This window comes from Carassius carassius, chromosome 12, assembly GCF_963082965.1.
Source record: "Carassius carassius chromosome 12, fCarCar2.1, whole genome shotgun sequence".
Classification (NCBI taxonomy): Eukaryota; Metazoa; Chordata; class Actinopteri; order Cypriniformes; family Cyprinidae; genus Carassius; species Carassius carassius.
The window spans coordinates 32,037,341-32,050,739 of NC_081766.1; the positions used below are offsets into that span (position 1 = coordinate 32,037,341).

The following is a 13,399-nucleotide window of genomic DNA, read 5'->3' on the forward strand; positions in this document are numbered from 1 at the left end:
CACAGTTGGTTGCCGTTATGGCTGCATGCTCCAAGTCCCTCCTGTCATCTCCCTTGCTCCTTCTTTATTACAGAGATTTTGGACCTGTTTTTATCATTCCATAAATCAGAAAATACTGTCAACAGTCATAAAAACAATACATTTTTACAGTGTTTTTAGGAATAAAAGGTTGTATAAAATCTGATGTTATGTGAACGGACGGCATGAAAGTAAAATGTTTTTGCCTGTAGTGTCTCACCTCAATCACAAATATGTTGTCTGAACAGCTGTGAGCATGACTCTCATATCTACATCCGTGCTGATTAACTTCAGATGAGTGCAATACAGACATTGTTTGGAGGAACTTTGACCCACATTACTTACCAAGTCCTTTTCTGTTTTAAACCTCATCCAGACTCGAAAACAGACTGCTAAACTCATGAATGTATAGCATATCTACAGCATAATTATAATCTCATCATAAACATCTAGCCAGATGGAGAAGTTGCGAAGAAGATGAGTGTGACATCAGCATTATCAAAATATCTTTGGTTAATATGTTTACTCCAGAGTGTTTATATAAAACATAATGATTCACTGAAAGAAAACAAGTGGAAATGTACAATGGTAAAACTACTGTATGTTTCTGGACTTGTTCTTTGAAAATACAAATACCATAATATTCTTTGAATAACCTTGAATAAAGCAAAGTACCATGGTATTACCATCTAACTCCAATACTTAAGCATGGTACAGTCGTTGTACTTATTTGTAATAAACAATTATCTTCAATTCTTTTTACCTTTACTGCATATATTTTAGCCTTTTATTATCAGCCAGTATGTCTGTTTCTAACAGAGCATATGTCTGAATCTCAGATGTACCAAAGTGAGGAAACTGTGTGTGTTTAGGCATGTAAGTAGGGAATCTGGGCTCTTCTGACTATAATAGGATGTACCCATGCATCAAAACACCGCCTGCCAGATTTATTTTGGACTCTGTGTTTCACACTTCACCCAAACGCCTCACTGGAAAACCACATAAAAACCACCCACAGGTTTCCACCCTTGACAGTCATCATACAGATATCTTGACAACCTGAGTGGACTGAAAAAGTGTGACAGCTTTAATAGGGTTAAAGTTCACTATTTCTCTTTGGTTGAACCGTGGTGTGACTTTATACAGAATCCTACAATATTGAGGACAGAGGTGACTGCATACAAGGTTCATTATTGGTTGATGATTGATAGTTTTACTCAGCAAATAAGCACAGCAAACACATAAGACTGTGTTATGGAAACAGGGCATTATAAAAGTGTTAGAACATTTTATCATCAATAGATAAATATAACAGTATCAAATAGCATCAAAAAGCAAATTTCCCAAAGCAGATTTTTCTTTTTTTCTATCTTTAATATTTATTTTATTTAGATTGAGCAGGAGTTTTAAACTTGTCACACAGATTTGCCATGTTGACCTAGACAGAAAGCTGCCTGGGTTTATTTCTCTGTGAGATGCTCTTCATACATCTCTATACTACTGACAAGCGGTGGATTTATTTATTTTTTTTAAACAAAAATCTGCCAAAAGCCCTTTTCATTACCTCATGACATTTCGAATCCGTTTTGTTAAGGTGACCACTTTTTCAGATAGCACAGGTATGTGTGCAAGATGTCTGTTAAAGATCGCTTTACCTGGAAAGCATCTGCTGTGTACAACCATCTGATAGATATCTCTAAGATGTCAGTTTTATATACATTCTAAATCATAAACATCTTTGAAGACATCTTCTAAACGTCTATTGGACATCTGATAGGAAACATCCTATAGATGTATAGCAGATGAGCAAACACAAAAAATACATCTCACAGATGTAATGCAGACATCAAATAGATGTCTCCATGATGTATGTGTGCTATCAGGGTTTGCTTTGCCACTTAAGACAATTACAAACACAGCTGAATCAACCATTGCATTCTCCGAGTATCGAACAGTAACAACGTTTTGTTCCCAGGTTAGTGTTTTTGAATGAATCAGTTGAGTGAATGATTAAATTGTTAGAGTTCTTGGAACGCCGCTCATCCAATCAAATTTGAGAGACAAACTCAGGTTTATTTAGAATTTCTATTTTGTCATTTGATTTAGTTCTCAAGAAGCACAAACAAGTCATTATGTGAGGGTCAGAAAGTCACCTAATTTTTGACGTTTCCCACAAATGCTATAAGGTTGTTGATAACACTTTATTACATTCATTTATCTCAACAGCAATAAGAACATATTTTTCTGAAATCACAAGTTTACTAAACCAAAGCCGGCCAGTAGATCACGAGGTAGAAGATTTCAAATGGTTCGGTGCTACATATGTTCAGAATATACACAGCTGACAGGAAAGATGCAAAGGTTGTGAGAAGCAAACTGCATAATTTATGTGCACATCAAATTATCTACAAATGAGACACATTCGTTGTCCAGTGGGCATTTGGCTTTCTTCATCATTACAATCAGTATCATTATGGGAACTGATGCATTTTATTCTAAACACTCCAGTTGGTCCATAATAATGTAAACCATATATTTGTTAGGCTTTGTTTACATTAGTTCATTTCTAATACATCATCTGTAAGTGTGCAAAAGCTTTTGGTGATGAATTCAAGAACTTGACCTAGCAAAGCATTCCTGATATTTCAATGATTATCAGTCCAAGAAGCTTTTTCAATAAATAAAACAATCCCTCAAAAAAGGACCCATTTTTCTAATTTAGAAACTAATGGGTCCTAGGTAGATTCTCTGTGCCATGGAAGAATAAAAGAATGCGTTTGATCCGTGACACACCCGAAGTGTCCAGCCAGAATCCAAAGTGACAAAAAGTTTGTCATATATATTAATATCAGCATTTTTCAAAATGTAAACAAAGCTTTTTTCTTTTAACATCCAAAAAGTCAACATCAAAAGATAAACCAATCCAGAACATTCATCTTCTCAGGCATACCATATTACCAATAGCCATCTTTATGAAAGGGTCATTGTCTCTACTGCTTCACTGATATTAATAGTCTATTCTGGAGTGGAGTCTGGGTCATCAGGGTTCTTTAAGGCATTTACAGTGTGCAACTACAAAACATTCCCAGCGACTTCATTAACAGGAACGTTTCGCTGAAATATGATGATTAACAGATGCCAATTTTAGACAACATGACCTTTTAACTCTGTGGTTGACATCGGCACACAATGTCTGATTCAGGCCGAATGGATTTCTTTAGATATAGTGGATGTTGACTTCAGTAATTGAACTTTGTAACCTTGTGGGTCCATTGCAATTCCCAAACTTAAACGACTGACAGCTCTGAGGAGCAAGGAATGGTTTGGATTACGTCAGGCAAGAGATTATAGAAGGTTTTGCATTGATGACATAAATTTGGATTACCCAATAAAATGCTCCAAAGACGGCACACCTAAACACATCATGTGCTGTTGTGCAAGTGTCCAGCTTGAGCAGTTTATAAGTCTTTGGTGGATGCCGTTGATGATAAGCAATACATAAAACAGGCGTAAAGGAAAAAATAGCAGTGGTAAGTCCTTTTGTCTTGCGACAAAAAACCCTGAGATCATGTGTAGAAGGACATATCCTTCGCAATGTTCTAGTCTGTTAGGACATGCAAAATCACAACCCTAACAAACAAAGTTTACAAAAAAAGGAAACACACAACATCTGTATCCAGCACAGTATCTATGTCGTCAGTAACATCGTCTGAGGTGATGCACAACGCCTGAGAATCTCAAGTCTTATTCTCTTCAGAAGCAGAAACTCTCAGTGTTGGAGAGCTATGATGCTCTCTTCGTGTTGGCCAAACAGCTGAAGGAAAGGGAGATGTGGAGGTCAGATATGGCGGCCTGTGAGGAAGTAGAGAGGACGGTCCTCGCTGCAGTTGGCCGTCTGAAACTCGTCCCGCAGACGGAACTGCCACTCGTCCTCCAGCTCCAGGCGCACAATAGTCTGACGCAGGGAGCTGCGGTCCTGACAGATCACACACAGCGTGGCGTCTGCAAGCGACAGAAACAATGATTCAAAGCTTTTTATAGGACCACAATGTGCTTAGAGAGTTGTGCTATTACTGTGCTGATGGCTCTGTTAACTTTAGTATTAAATAACTATACGGGGTGGGATTTTGGACCATTGAGATTACATTGTGTCCAAGTTAGAATTTGCAATTTTAGTCATGAAAACAAGGTTTTGTGTTTGTGATTCTGTTTAAAATCATAGACATTTGAAAGTCTGGGGTCAGTTAGAATTTTTGAAAGAAATAATTTACTTTTATTCAGCAAGGATTCATTAAATGGTTCAAAGGTGATAGTAAGACATCAAATCAGCATATAAGAATGATTTCTGAAGGATCACGTGACTCTGAAGACTGGAGGAATGATGCTGAAAATACAGCTTTGCATCACATGAATAATTTACATTTGAAAATATATTCAAGCAGAAAACAATTATTTAAAATTGTCAAATAAATGCAGGATTGGTGAGCAGAAAAGACTTTGTTATAAAAAAAAAACTTACTGATCCCAAACATTTTGGACTTTTTGATAGTGTAAGTGTATTTTGGATTTAAGGGATCTGGACTGACCTTTGAGGAAGTTGAATTTCTTCAGGAGGCTTGAAACAACAAAGGAGTCACACAAGTAGAGCAGCAGTCCACCGAACATCACGCCTTGATGATCCACATTCAATGAGTGCGGCCGGGAGCTCATGTAACACATCTGAATCTGGAAACACAAAGAAAATGAACAATTTTTACAGAATGAACTAATATGCAGAATCTAAACTCTCAATACTGTGGATCTGACTGTCTTATTCACTGATAGTTAGCTGTGGTTTAAGCTGCTGTCACACAGGTTTGGAGTGATATTAAGGTGATTAAATAATCAAAACGTTACTTCTGGGTGAATTATTCCTTGAAGTGTGAGACACCTAGTTTATTTGTACCTTTGGGCCGAGGTTGAGGTAGCTGTCTAAGGAGAGCACGGGGTTAGTGCTGTTACAGAGGGCCAGAGGAAAGAGCCGGTGGCTGCAGGACTGAAGAAACTTCTCCAGCAGGAACTGAGCCGGGGCAGACAGAAGTGTGTGTTCACTGTCTGGAGCGCACACGTACTGAGACGCACACACACGCACCGGGGTCTCCAACCTCTGCAGAATAAAAGAGAGAGTCTCTTACAATTATACTTGCTCTTTACCAACTGCACAAAAAAAAAAGTTGAATATATTTTAAAATGTGATTTATTCCTCTAATCAAAGCTGAAATTTCAGCATCATTACTCCAGTCTTAAGTGTCACATGATCCTTCAGAAATCATATTTGCAATCAGTTGCTTAACATTATTGTGGAAATGGTGAAGTTTTTCAGGATTCTTTGAAACTCAAAAGATTTTTTTTTAACTCTTTAGTGTCACTTACATGCATCATTGCTGAATAAAATTATTAATTTCTGAGCCCCAAATTTTGAATGTTAGTGTAATATAACATATCATATTGATTTATAGTCTATCTCTATATTTAATTATAGAAATTGCAAATGCAGACATACATTTTGAATGTAAATAGATTAATTTGAAGGTCAACTGTTTCAGTCTGTAAGAGTTGAAAGAACTGCATTTAAATGCATGAAATGTTAAAATAATGCCATCACTATAATGACTGGTTTCATAGCGCCCACTAGTGAATGAACAGTATAAATGCAGTTTCCTTTAACTCCAAGCTAATATTAGTGTTTGGATGTAATTAAAGTTTGAAGCAGGTCTTTCAGCTCTGAAGGGACATTATGAAGCTCACCATGAGTTTGGGCTTGATGAGGAAGTCTTTATGTCCTCCGATAGGGATGTGTTTCTTCATGACGCTCAAGTGATTGAACCGACAGAGCAGAAGACCGCTGCTGTTTGCCCTCAGGTTAAAGTCCACCTCTTCACATGTGAACCTACACACACATTTAGACTGTTATTTATAACATAAAACACCTTAAAACACCAGTACTCAAAAACGACATGATCGTCCCCCTCGAAATGCAAACACTCACCTGTTGAGGTCGTACTGGACGTTCTGGGTGAGATCGACGTTCAGCATGATGAGGTCGTGGAGGTGACAGCGAGAGAAAGGGCCTGTAGGTGCTCGAGAAGACAAAGCACTGCTCCATTTGCGCAGGCCACACATGGCATACAGAGAGATCTTAGGAGTGGCCTCCATGTGCTGCAGGACGCTCTTCAGTGACACGTTCATCACCTCGCTGAGAGACAGAATCCAGAGATGTCAGACAATGAAGACATTCCCACAAATCTGTCCACGGATCCATCCATCATTCCATACCTGTTGCCCTCGGGTCCAGGCTGATGGGCGTTCCACAGGACGCAGGAGTCGTCCATCATCACGATGAAGGGCCACACGTCCTGTCGTTTGACGCCCTGCTCCTCTTGCCTGTTCCTCTCCAGCTCCAGGTTGTGGTAGGACAGTTCCTTGATCATGAATCGAGCCGCTCCTGAAACGCCAATAAATACAATTAATCACAACAAGAAACAACTAGGAAGCTTGTTTCCGCCATTGAACTTTTTTTCCTCACAGTTCCAGTTTGTTTCTCAGAATTCAGGATATAAACTCACAACTACTAGAAAAAAATCAGGACTACAAGTTTACATCATGCAATTCTGAATTTGTGACTAGCAATTGCAAGCTTTTATCACACGATTATTTTAAAAAAAAACATCCTGCACTTGCATATTTCACAATTCTAACATTATAACGCACAACTCTGAGTTACACAAGTTGTGAGATGTAACTCGAATTGTGAGAACAATGTTAGAATTTTGAGATTTATTCATTATTTTATTAATTTTTTACTCAGTGGCGGAAACAGGCTTTCATGAGGAACTGTAACTGTTACATACAAGCTGAATTACCCAGTACAAAAAAAAACCCACATAAATATTACACTAGATTATGCATGCAATAAAAAACAGAAAATCCAACAATTAGTGTCCTGCAATGGCTTATAGCAAATAAATGTGCATTATTAATGGTTTGCTATTTTATCTAAATACATTAAAGCGCTAAATACTACAATTAATCATTTTAATTAATCATCACAATTTTAGTCATTATTTCTTTAATCTTTAAAAATAAAAATAAAGTACTATAAATAGCTTAAAATAAATTTAGGCAACATTCTCTATTATTATTATTATAAATTTTTATATTATTAGTTTTTTCAGCCACAATAATGTAATATGTGATCTTATTCATCATTCTGGCCAGTACTCACCCACTCCAGAGTTGTTGAACATGGCGGGCAGCACTAGAAGGATGTGGTTGGGCCAGTATTTCCTGTAGAGAGGCATTTCATATTGCTTGACCACCAGAATGTGCAGGTGCTCTGCTCCCTCCATGGCATGGTAGATGTTGAGAAGGCCGTGCTCCTGCCGGCCCGTGGTGGGTGTAAAGATGGGACTTTTCAGCAGGCCGCTATCCTGAGTCAGCAAACGGAGCAACGCTTCATTTTAAGACAATTTGTGCATTATGACAAGAAAATATAATGCAAAAAACATGAGCGATGACTCAGCAACCAGCGGGATTTTTTTGCATTGCTCAGGTATCCAGGTGCTCCTGACTTCAGGATGCATCTCTATATGATTTGCACTGCACTTGAACACAAGGTATTTCCAAAAAACAAAACGCTGACATTGGTCAGTTTTTTTTAAGCTTTTATCTGTTGTTCTAGCTAATGATACTAATTATGCTATTATATGCTAAATATGATTATAGCTAATTAGAAAATAGGTCTAGTTTAGAAAGTATGCTTTAATAAAATGTTAAATTATCAAATATTATATTATCAAATATTAATCTCATATTCCTTGTAATAGATTTTAAAATATAATATGTTCATGTGATGCAAATGTTTTAATTATTTATTTGAAATATATTTATTTTTTTACATTATAAATGTCTTTACTGTCAATTTTGATCAAATTGTGCAAAAGTAATAAAAGTAATAATTTCCATTAAAAAAACATTTCAACCAATGATTTACCCAAAAATTCTGTCATCATTTATTTGACCTTATATTGTTTCAAAAGTGGCCACTCAATTGAGACTGCCTTGCTCTCGGTTAATAAGCCCTGCGACTGGCAAGAGCAGCTTAACTGCTACGCTGATGACACCCAACTCTATTTCTCTTTCCAACCAGATGACCCGACGGTAGCTGTTCGCATTTCAGTCTGTCTGAGTGACATTTCTAGCTGGATGAATGACCATCAGCTTCAGCTTAACCTTACTAAGACAGAACTCCTGGTGATTCCAGCTAACCCATTGCTTCATCACAACTTCTCTATACAGCTGGGCTCATCCACCATTACTCCTTCCAGGACAGCCAGAAACCTAGGAGTTGTGATGGATCATCAGTTAAGCTTCACAGACCACATTGCTACAATGACCCGGTCCTGCAGGTTTGCCTTATACAACCTTAGGAAGATTAGACCCTTCCTGTCAGAGCAAGCCACCCAACTTCTTGTCCAAGCTCTTGTTCTCTCCAGACTGGACTATTGTAATGCTCTCCTGGCGGGCCTTCCTGCGTGTACTGTCAAGCCTCTGTAACTGATCCAGAATGCAGCGGCGAGGGTTGTCTTCAATGAGCCAAAAAAGCTCACGTTACTCCTCTCATCAGGTTACACTGGCTACCAGTAGCTGCTCGCATCAAATTCAAGGTACTGATGCTTGCCTACAAGATGACCACTGGCATGGCACCAACATACCTAAACTCACTGGTTACATCTTATGTGCCCTCCAGACGTTTGCGCTCTGCAAGTGAACGACGCCTCGTGGTGCCATCCAAAAGAAGTTCAACATCACTCTCACGGACCTTTTCCTGGACTGTGCCCAGTTGGTGGAATGACCTCCCAATCTCAACTCATTTTCAAGAAACATCTTAAGACTCATCTTTTTCGCCAGCACTTAACCAACTAATACTAGCTATTTTCTTTCTTTTCTTGTCTTTAATATTTAAAATGTTGTTCTCTTGTTGACCTGACTGCTTCTATTGTTCTCATTTGTAAGTCGCTTTGGATAAAAGCATCTGCTAAATGATTAAATGTAAATGTCAATGTAAATGTTTCAAAACCTGTGTGCTTTTATTTCTTAACTATCATATGCCCTCAGAAGACATAATTCATATACACTATTTTTACAGTGTTTTTTTTTTTGGAAGGGGGGGGGGGTAAATAATCACCTTGTCTGAGATCAGTGGGAGCCGCAAACTCTCTAGATGACTGCCTTGCTGACTGAACACAAAGTGAGGCTCTTTGGCTTTAGGAATGATAAAGTGCAGCTGGACTTCCTCTCCCAGCATGGATGAACAGAACGTGAAAGCGTGGAAGGTGCAGTCTGACAGCTAGAATCAAACACACAGAACATTTTTCAGCAGCCATATACCTTTCTAGACATGCTATTACTTTAGTGAGGGTTTTGAAATTATGTAATTTAAAAATATGTGAATAGATGTTGATGCATCACATGATCAACCACACATGTCCTCACCTGAGTGGCAGGAGCAGGCTCGCTGTAATGGTGGCACTGCTCACAGTGGTGAAATGCATTATGGGCCGCAAACAGGCTGAGTCTAACAGACACCGTGTTTCTCTTCGGCGGCTCCTCTTCTGCCTGCAGTCTTTCTGTTTTAACCCCTGTGTTTTCACACGAGGATGCAAAACAGCACATAAGCACATGTACTATTTTGAAGTTGCTTTGAAACGAGGCACACAATAATTAAAGAGCAGTTCAATACCGTTCAGTGACTTTGGCATCCTGTCTGCATACACTGGACTTGCATATCTGAACTTGGGGTCATGGGGGTAGAGGTCAAAGGGCAGTTTGCGGATGTCCTCCTCATCAGGCCACTGAGGCCCACTGACAGCGGGAACCTTTGATTTGTCTTGCACATCTAGAAATTTCAATTGAAGGTCATTAATAAAAAGGTCAAGGGCAGACCCATCGGGTGAAGCAGTATGGAGATTGTTTTCTTACCCTCCTCCAGCTCTTCTTCATCATACACGTCCACCTCCAGAAGGCGAATCAGCATACGGAACAGGATTCGTAGAAACTGCAGATATGCACCTGTTTTTCCAACCTTAAACAGCCAAAAGAGAGTCTTTGACTGGTCAGACACAATAAAGAATAATTTTCCTTAGACATAATTTAACTATTTCTTAATATTTGGATACTTAATGTTTAAAATAATTTTGAATGCTACATTTTTTTTGTATTCTTTTTTTGTTGTTGCACATTTTGACTATTTTTTAATATTTAATTTGATAAATGTTTTATTTAATCGTTTTATATTACTTGTATATTGTACATTTATGTTATTTTATGTTTAATATTAAATGTTTTATTATATGTAAAATAAATTTACATAATGTTTATATTTATTTTTTATAACATTTAAAAAACATTTATTTTAACTTTTTTAACAATTTTCTAAACTCTTAACTTATTAAAATATATTTTTTAATTTTGTTTATTTTAACTATGTATTTTGTATATTTTAACTATCTCTTTTAATATTAAATTTTTGTTGCATAATCTATGTATTTTGCATATTTGTTAAATATGTAAATATTTTTCTCTGTGTATTCTATAGATTGTAACTTTTTAAAATATGTGTCTTTTTTGTGCATTTTAACTGTATTCTGTATATTACATTTTCCTACATTTAAATTTGTATTTTACAGTGTGTATTTAAACTATATAATTTTCTTAATTTTAATTATATTTTATATATTTAATCTTTTAAATAGGTTTGTATAATTTGTCTATTTTTACAGCATTTCTGTATATTTTAACCATTAAAAACCATCTTTCTAAATATTTGTGCATATTTTCTGTATTTTAAATGTGTATGTCATTTCAGTTTTAGCTATTTAATAAAATATTACATTTTAAAATATTTTAGCATTTTTTTCAATATTCTACCTGTATTTTTGATCCCTGTGTTGTCAATAAACACCAAAGTACCAGTAATAGTGATGCTTGCCTTAACAAACAAACAAACAAAAAATTATCTTTTAACCATTTAGCTACTTCTCACCTGTGGTGGTCCACTCAACAGCAGTCTTCTGGGATGGGGCACAGCTGGCCCTTCATAATCCGCGTGGTGCTGCCTGGCTGTGGTCCACTGGCGGTAGTACAGGGACTGCTCTGCCCCTCCGAGAGCATGAGGAACAGGTGGTCTGAGCGGGCTGCTCCACACCACATCTGTGTGAGGCAGCAGAGACGCTGAACTGGGATGACCCAGTGTCTCAGGGGCCAGCAGGGCGTACGCTGCCCGGGAGAGCACCACTGTCCGGGGGAAGACCTGCATCCTGTTACATTCACGTGGAGCCTGCGTGGACTGGCTTGGTTTCTGAGCTCCTGGAGAGGAGGAAGAGGACGAGGAGGCAGAGGAGAACGAGGATGTGGCAGAAGAGGAGGGAGCATGGGAGTCACACTCCTGTTTGAAGCGAATGGGAGAGGAGTAAGAGTCCATTACATTTCTGCTGCTGGAAGGATCAGGGTGTGAGGATGGTTTGTCCAGTACACTTGAAGAACTGACACCATTTTCTGTGGTAGAGCCTGAAATATAATTAAGATTAATTATATTAGATCATGTGACCACAAAAAGACAGGAATCAGGCCCAGCTTGTGTTCAGGGTCCCTCACCAGAGGTCCTGGTAGCAGCGCTGGCATTGCTGGGTGGTCTCTCCAGCTCCATCTGGAGCTCGTCATGGTCTGCCATTTCTCCTGAGCTCCTCTCATCATCTGTTGGTCTCTCTTCTCTACCTGCTGCTGTTTTCATCTCGGGTATGACTCTGTGTGTCACGTAAGAGCAGGCCAAACCCACTTCCTGTTCCAGAGCCGTACGTGTCAGGTAGCTGGAATCGATCAGTCGCAAGTCACAGTACTTCAATGACCTGAACAAAATCACACATAAACATGCTCAGTCTTCATGTGTCCTTTTAGAAGTAAAAAAATATTGTCAATTTAAGTTTATCCAGCAGATGTTATTTGACCTCTTTTGATAGCGCATAGTCTTTAAAAAGGACAAGCATGCAATGTATTGAAATTATGCTACTGAACAGTTAAAAGAAAATATGTGCATGGGAAAGATTTTAGAACTGTAGCTGTAACAACTGTAGTAACCACAAGGTGGTACTATTTTTTAACAAAATAAAAAGGAAATCAAAATATTGGAAGTCACTTTGAAGCATTTATATTAATCAAGGCCATCTTATGATGTCAGATAATTAACATCTGTATTAGACTGAAACATAGCTTAAGCCTGAAGATTTAATATATTACTTCAGGTTTGATTCCAGGTAGAGCTTATGCCAAGTACAGAATGGAGTACCACAAGGCTCAGTACTAAGACCACTGCTTTTCACGCTTTTGTAGAATGGCATCTATGCAATTTTAGTCTGTTTCATAAATGTAAATGTTTTCTACTTTAATATAATTTAAAATTTTATTTATTCCTGTGATAAATGTTAATATATAAATAATGTTGGTAACACTTTATTTTAAGGACCAATTATTGCTATTAATTAGTTGCTTATTAGCATGCATATTAATAGCATATTGGCTGTTTATGAGTACTTATAAAGCACATATTAATGCCTTATTCTGCATGACCCTATTTTAGATCCCGTAATCCACTCCATACCTAAATTTAACAACTTATTTACTAACTATTAATAGGCAGCAAATTAAGATTTTTTTCAGCTAAAGTGTTAGCATAATGTTTCTCTTGATTTATGATTTATAGTTATGTGTTTGAGTAAAACATCATGTTTGTTTTATTCTGTAAACTTTAATTTTAAATAAAGAATGTATACTTTAGTGCATTTTTTTTTTTTGCATAAAATAACAGTAAAAAAAAAAAAAAAAGTAAAAAAAAAAAGAAGTTGCCATGTTTTCAGACATTTATATACAATGTTTTAACTTTGGGAGAGTTAAGAAACCAATTATAAAAACATTTGTTATTTTAACCAACTGTCATTTTCTGAAGAAAATTGGAAGAATTTGGAGGCCTTTACAGAATAAAACAAATATTTACATTTTACTCAAACCCATACCTAGTAAATCTAGAAAATCCAGATACATTTTCAAGTGGACTCAACTGTGCATATATAAAGAACAACATCAAATGGAGTACCTTGGGAATGTCTCTCCTAGAGGATCTTTTCCTGTGAGGATGACAATGCATGGAAGTCCTTCCAGATCTTCATATGAATGTGGGACCCACTCTTCATTCCTACAGCCCCTCCAGGCCTGAAATACACAGATGGTTTATTCCAAGCTTATTCTGGTGATTTTAAGGAGCCCATATTCATGAGGGGATCTAGTTCTT

At 37.4% G+C, this 13,399-nt stretch overlaps 1 protein-coding gene across 3 annotated transcripts in view; it reads right to left on the minus strand.

The window, feature by feature from the left end:
* Nucleotides 1-3,230: 3,230 nt before the first annotated feature.
* Nucleotides 3,231-13,399, minus strand: part of LOC132155251 (GREB1-like protein) — a 75,892-nt gene continuing 65,723 nt past the window's right edge. For all 3 annotated transcript variants that reach the window (XM_059564128.1, XM_059564127.1, XM_059564126.1), the window contains 14 exons: nucleotides 13,205-13,320; nucleotides 11,713-11,963; nucleotides 11,102-11,625; nucleotides 10,039-10,141; nucleotides 9,800-9,955; nucleotides 9,553-9,698; nucleotides 9,245-9,406; nucleotides 7,283-7,487; nucleotides 6,334-6,502; nucleotides 6,047-6,253; nucleotides 5,806-5,947; nucleotides 4,964-5,164; nucleotides 4,605-4,743; nucleotides 3,231-4,020 (listed from right to left, as the gene is read on the minus strand). In XM_059564128.1, coding sequence (XP_059420111.1) covers nucleotides 3,857-4,020; nucleotides 4,605-4,743; nucleotides 4,964-5,164; nucleotides 5,806-5,947; nucleotides 6,047-6,253; nucleotides 6,334-6,502; nucleotides 7,283-7,487; nucleotides 9,245-9,406; nucleotides 9,553-9,698; nucleotides 9,800-9,955; nucleotides 10,039-10,141; nucleotides 11,102-11,625; nucleotides 11,713-11,963; nucleotides 13,205-13,320 — 2,685 coding nt within the window. In that variant the 3' untranslated portion in view covers nucleotides 3,231-3,856. The remainder of the gene's footprint in view (nucleotides 4,021-4,604; nucleotides 4,744-4,963; nucleotides 5,165-5,805; nucleotides 5,948-6,046; nucleotides 6,254-6,333; nucleotides 6,503-7,282; nucleotides 7,488-9,244; nucleotides 9,407-9,552; nucleotides 9,699-9,799; nucleotides 9,956-10,038; nucleotides 10,142-11,101; nucleotides 11,626-11,712; nucleotides 11,964-13,204; nucleotides 13,321-13,399) is intronic.